A 6,821-nucleotide genomic window follows, 5' to 3' on the forward strand; every position below is an offset into this window, starting at 1 on the left:
TCTCTTGCTTAAAAAAAAAAAAAAAAAAATCAATAAAAAAAAAGCTTTAACCAGTGTGTCCTTTTATGACTTTGGAAGGAACTGAGATGACTAAAGTCTTTTCATGTTCTTTACATTTATCTCTCAAGTGTGCATTCACACATATCTTTGAATAGCTGTGTGACAAATGCATTACCACATTTAAACTCATAGAATTTAAATTCTATGAGTTCATGTATTCAAAAGCCTAGATGAGAAATGAAAGCTCTACCACTTTTTACATTCATAGGGTTTCTCTCCCGTGTGATTTCTTCCATGTCAGCAAAAACTTTGGTTAACACCTGAAGCGTTTCCAACTTTCTTACATTCATAGGGCTTCTCTCATGAATCCTTTTGTTTCTTAGGAACTGTAATCTCTGTAGACTTTATCAAACTGCTTACATTCATGCGATTTCTCTCATGACTTCTTTTATGACGCGTGAAGGAAGAGGAATATCTAAAGGTGTTACCACATTGTTTACATTCATAGGGTTTCTCTCCAGTGTGAACTCTTCCATGTTTTCGACAAGAACTGGGACAACTGAAGGCTCTACCACATTGCTTACATTTATATGGTTTCTCTCCTGTGTGAGTCCTTTCATGTATTTGTAAGGAACTGTAAGTTCTGAAGGCCTTTTCACACTGGTTACACCGATAGGGTCTTTCTCCAGTGTGAATTCTTCTATGTGTCTTCAATGCATAGGAACACCTGAAGGCTTTACCACATTCCTCACATTTATAAGGAGAATCCCTACTGTGCACTGTCATGTGTCTTTGAAATCCCGTATGCCACATGAAGGTTTTCCCACATTCCTTACATTTGTAGGGCTTTTCTCCTGTGTGAATCCTTTTATGTGTTTGAACGGATGAATGAACATAAAATGCTTTCCCACATTCCTTACATTCATATGGCTTCTCCCCATATTTTTGATAGTTGTAACATTTGTGTCCAGTGTAACGTCTGATGTGCCTGTTAAGGGATGAATGATGCATGAAGACTTTTCCACATGTACTGCATTCATGTGGTTTTACTGCAATGGTTTTCTTGTTCAGATTCATATTTGAAATAAGACTGAAATTGTTTTCACATTGACTACCCTCTTTAGTTTCACAGAGTCTCTCTGCCATATGATTTCTACAAAAAACAAGAAGTACAGTATTAATGGTCTTTTTACTAACAATTTTATATTTATTAGTAGGGTATCTGAACTACATTTTTATGATTTGTATCAAAAGGGTAGGTTTTTTTGCCCTGGCCAGTGTGGCTCAGTTGGTTGAAGCACTGTCCCGTACACCAAAAGGTGGCAGGTTTGATTCCTAGTCAGGGTGCGTGTGGGAGGCAACTGATGGATGTCTCTCTCTCTCTCCCTTCCTTTCTCTAGAATCAATAATTATAATTTTAAAAGGGGTAAGTTTTCTGCTTTGTCTGACTAGTTTAAAGTTCAATATAAGACATGTTCTGTGAAAGGATTTCACCCTTCCTCTTACTAAAACAGTAATAATCATATATAAACTTTAATAATACTATTTTGAAGTAAGCTATTTGGCAAACACTGAACATTTATGCCATATATAAAAAACATTCTTTGTGAAAATTTTCCATATAACTAAAATTTGAAGCAGGGATTATTTATTTCCTTTTTAAAAAAATTTTATAACAGTCAAATCTTCAAATCAGCCACTACGTTTTATTATAAATGTGACTCACCTTAGTTTTCTCCCCTGGTTTTTATACAGTTCTTCAATGTCATGATCATCCCATTTTTTCCCTAAAATGCAAACAAACAAACAAAAAATATCCTAAATATTTAAATTAGAGAAATATTAGATTATTGGTCCATTTTTAGCTGTAACCATGCCTAGTTTATTTACCAATGTTCTACCTTTTCACAATACAAATTTTGGGAAAAACACCAACAAACAAGAAACACTTGTTCTCTAATTGAAGAAATGAAGGTACATCCCTACCGATGGAGGCCAGGTTCTTGAAAGTTTTTAGCATCACATCTCTGTAGAGTTTCTTCTGTGAAGAATCCAGTAGGGCCCACTCTTCTAGGGTGAAGGTCACAACCACATCCTCAAAGGCCACTGAGTCCTAAAACACCCCAAATATGAGTAGAATAGAATGTGTGAGACTGACAGCACTGGACACTCAGACTCCATTTATATGAAAGTCATATATGATTTTGTTGTCTCCAAATATTTATTCTATGATCATCATAAACTTTCTCCCTGCCCACACTTACTTCATGGAAATCATTTGTGCACTTTTACTATGATAACATTACATGTTATTGCTCTGTAATGGCAGAGTTCAAGGCATGTTGGGAAATAACAGAATGCTATAAAAATAAGAAGAATATTATTATTTTAAGACCATCAATGCTTTGTGAGAAAAACTCTCATCTCCTTCCTTATTACCCACCATATATAGTTCTCCATGAGACAGAGGCAAATCTACATAATATTTAATCAATAAAAACAGAATAAAGAACTAAACTGTTTTTCTTCCATGAGAGTCCAAGAAAGCTGAACTTTTAATAACGTTCAGCTGGCTATATTGTCCCTAAAGTACTCCAAGCCTTTAGTAGTCAATGCAGCTGGCAGAATGAAAATATCCTTTTTGGGAAGTATTGCTTTTAACTTGTTTAATATCCATCACAGAACTCTCTGTACTCTCTGATCATTTTTTCTATAAACCTAAAACTGCTCTTTAAAGAAGTACATTAGAAAAAAACCCAAAAAAGACTCATTATTAATTCACTCCTGATGACTGACATGGATGAAACAGATCATGCATGTATCATTCAACCAAATGAACTTACTGCAATAAGCCAGCATGGTGCTCTGCGAGTCTGAGACCTTACAGTAAGGGAGGTGAAACTCCCATGGAATGCCTTGTTGGAGAGAACAGCACTGCATATTCTGAGTGCCATGGCCACTATCAGTGTCTGCAACTCCAACATGGATGAGCAGTTTCCTGGTGAGTCCTGGTATTGTAGTCTTAGTAATGTATACACAAGTGTAACCTAGATTTACATTTTGAGTATCTGATTAAAGACATTCCCAGAGTTCTTTTACCACAAAGGGACAACTTTCAGACAACAGTCCAAGAGTCTGTGAACATATGCAGATGGGGCCAATTGTGGGCCAGTAGTAAGATGACTGCCTGATGTTTGGTGACCTGTGTGGGCCTGAGGCTTGGTCGTTTATCAGGGATGTCCTAATTAAGAGAGGAAGAGCAGCAACTCTCCGCTGAGATCCATTTACTTATGTGTAGTGTCATCCTGAAAGTGTGTGCCCTCCCCAGTGCTGTCCATTCAGTGAATCCCAAAGATTTCCTGAGGGAACTCTGTTTGGGGGCTGGGGGGAGGTGATTTTTTCCAACACCATAGTCTCTTTCAATAGACTGAATAGAGAAGGGGCCATCCTGCAGGTGGCATAAGCTACAGAACCAAGATTTGGCTCCAGCATATATCACATGGACATATCGGTAGGTGTCCTTACCTGGTGGGGCACTATTTCCCAGCCCAAAAGCATAAAGGTCAGCTCAGCTAAGGGTCATATGCTCAGTGTTTATGAGTGCCTCTATTTCCAAGAGATCCCAATACATGATGATAATTGCAGCTCTAATCGCATACAGCGTGGGGCTTAGGGCAGGTCGGCCTATGGCCAGCCGGTTGTGTGTGGGTTCTTGACTTCATGCAGGAAACATTTCACAACATGAGTACAGATGACTTTGAGGGAACACTTATTAAAGTTGGGGACATAAAACAAGAAAGGGGTTAGCATAGAAGCAGCACCAGTCAGAGAAAAGGGGGCCCTGGGAACAGGTTCAGGGCACTAGCCTGCAACGAGCTGCCACTGCCCATTGCTCCCCAAGCTGCAAGTCTCATGGGACCCTTAGAGTTTAGGAGATGCATGCTCGTGGGGAAAAAGTCGGGAGAAAAGAAGGGGAAAGGAAATGGTGGGGGCTGCTCCCCAGAGGGAGTACACAGGCTGGGTCTTATGTCTGGAGGCTTTATCTCTTTCTTGAAGGCAGGAATCTTAGGGGAGGTCTCAGGGGAGGGTTTCAACAGAATATTCATCAGTCTTCTAGGTGTGCCCCCTCAGGGTTGTGGTCTTCACTGATTGGTCAATGTCAGGGAAGGTGGTTATTGCAGCTGGTCCTGGTGTCGCCCGCCCATCTGGTTTTGCTGCTTTTCTGGTTCTGGAGCTGAAATACTACTGAGGCCTAGATGTTATTTCTAGGGAGGTGACCTTCTGCAGCTGGCTGTAAATTTCTCTGTCAGTTTGTTCAGCTGTCTGCTTCCCTATTCCACTTGTCTTGGTTTACTGGCCTGTCTCACTCCCATCCATTAAAATAAATTAGAGTCCTGGCTGGTGTTGCTCGGGGTTGGAGTGTGTCCAGTGCACTGAAGGATCAAGGGTTCAAATCCCGGTCAGGACACTGACCCAGGTTTGATCCCCAGTTAAGTGCATTTGGAAGGCAATGGATGGATGTTGCGTTCCCCCCTCCCCAGGATCAATGAAAAGAAAACCCAAAAAACTATATCCTTGGGTGAGGATTAAAAAATAAAAAAGCACCTAAGAACTTAAATACATTCATCTCACATCTTGAAGTTCTCTTGCCTAATGAACCAAAAATTCTATTTGGTTCTGCCTTATGTCATATATCTTAATCAACTTACAGTTTATTTTATTTTTTTAAGTAAGTCTACTTAGATTCAGAGGTAGGATGGCCTTTAAGGGGGCCATAGGGACCAGTACAGGCTGGGCTTAGCCAAGATGTTGGCGGGGACAGGACCGCTCTGCCTTTCTGGGTGAAACTTTGGCAGAGCAGAGGCTTCCAGTCTAGAGAAGTGAAGCCAAGATGGGTGTGACCCCAAGATGCCAGTGCTCCAGGAAGAGGGGAGAGGAAAGAGCTCTTTCGCTTGTGTATATTGGGGGGTTTGAAACAAGGAGCCCACCTCACAGTGCAAGTTTTCTGAAACATGGAGTCATTTAAGTCCAGTTAAAACCAAGGTGGGGAGTTTCCTACCACACATGAGATCTAGACAACAATCAACTACATTCAAAAAACCAAGTGCCCATGGAAACTAGACTCAAAGGGCTGCAATATCCAACGGAAAGAGGAAGCCAAGAAACAGAAATACTGTATTGGAATCAAAACGCTTAAGCAGCCTGCTTTCCTACAGTTCCAAATGAATGTTTAGCATATTCACGGACTTAAGAACCTCTGGAGTGGGCCAGTCCCTGGGGAAGGAGGGAGGGCCACCGGAGCACACCTGGGAATGACTCTGGGAGCTCCAACACCCTCCCCTCTCCTGCAAGCGCTCCCTCCCCTAGGCTCCCTCCACTCTCACAAGTGAGGAAACTCGGCCTGACTCAGTTTAAGTTGACCCAAATGAATCCCCAAATTCATAAATATTTTTTATACAAGACAGAACACCTGATATTCAGACTTTTCCACGTGTACAACAAAATTCAAACATGAGATCTAAAAATGTCTAGGCCTGAGAAACTACAACGGCCTCAGAGAGGCACCCCCCATCCCGGGGTGCACACCCAGCTTTCCAGGGGGTAACTCCTCCCAGGGTAAATGCTCCTCCCATGGTGGGTGTGAGCAGGGAGGACGGGGGCAAAGGGAGGCTCCCCAGGAAGACCAACTGGGCCTTCGAGTACTTCCCTTTGCAGGCTCTGGCCTATACCCACCTATGTAAAAAAAGTACATGTCTATTCATTTTTACTTTTTATCCAACCCCAGAGATTTCTCCGCTGTGCTCCCCACCCCCGCACACCCCAATCTACGACTCTGGATTTCATGTAACCTCTTATGCCTCCTCCTTTGATTGTAATGTATAAAATAAGGTGTAAAGCTGCCATTCTCTGGAGCGTTTTCTAAGCCCTTGAGATTTTGCTTCCTGGCAATTGTGGTCAGTTTGACCCAGATAAACTCATAACAATTCCCTGTAGGTTTAAACGTTTCTTACATTGACAACACAAATGCAGTTTTTAAAAATTCAGCAAAATCCCTTATACCCAACATTTATGTGGAAAGAAGGGAAGAAAACTGTAAAGAATTTTTACTAGTTACACCAGAAAACCCTAAATATCTATTTCTTTCAGAAAAATAGATGTCAAAATATCCCAAACCGAACCAAACAAAAAACAAAAGGTAGATATCAGTTAATTATTTTTTGTATGGCAAGAAACTGGTTTTAATCACACTTGAACACTTCTGGTCTGCAAGTCTGACCACTGGAGTTTCATTTGAAAACAACCAAAAATTAGTAAGAGGTCTCAGAAACTTACCACAACAGCTCAGGGGAAGACAGAGTGAAAAATCAGAATTCTTAACAAATAAAATGTAATACAGGAATATTTTATTTTTTCTCATATTCACACCTTTATTGCCTGTTAGAAAATATTTTAAACTGTCTTTAAAGCTCTATAAACTAAATACATTTTACCCTTACTGAAAAATGGAGACTTATGTAAGTAAATCTTTTAAAGGTGACAAATCCAGGGAGGGACAGTGCTAACAGGAGAGAAAATACAGGAAAGTTTCCAAAGAGGAAACCCAAACCAACCCAAAGGACTTCCTACAGGATGTCTGTGCCCAGGAAAGATCCTGGGTGGGTAGGCACAAGGATTTCATGGAAAGTTGTTCCAGGTGGTTATTTTTTGTTCCTTCTCATGTAAAATATCCAGACAAATATAATATTTAAATATGAGCCATTCGTACCTCTGGGAAAATGATAAAGTTAAAATACTGGGCCTGTTTGAAATGCACCACTGAG

General features: G+C 40.6%; 1 protein-coding gene across 1 annotated transcript; it reads right to left on the minus strand.

The window, feature by feature from the left end:
- Positions 1–246: 246 nt before the first annotated feature.
- Positions 247–2,984, minus strand: LOC148093351 (uncharacterized). Its single transcript, XM_087816169.1, is given in 5 exon segments — positions 247–369; positions 421–1,153; positions 1,727–1,787; positions 1,987–2,113; positions 2,886–2,984. Coding segments are annotated over 5 exon segments (1,143 nt in total).
- Positions 2,985–6,821: the final 3,837 nt, after the last annotated feature.

The sequence above is a fragment of the Miniopterus natalensis genome, chromosome 4 (assembly GCF_054644295.1).
Source record: "Miniopterus natalensis isolate mMinNat1 chromosome 4, mMinNat1.hap1, whole genome shotgun sequence".
Taxonomy (NCBI): Eukaryota; Metazoa; Chordata; class Mammalia; order Chiroptera; family Miniopteridae; genus Miniopterus; species Miniopterus natalensis.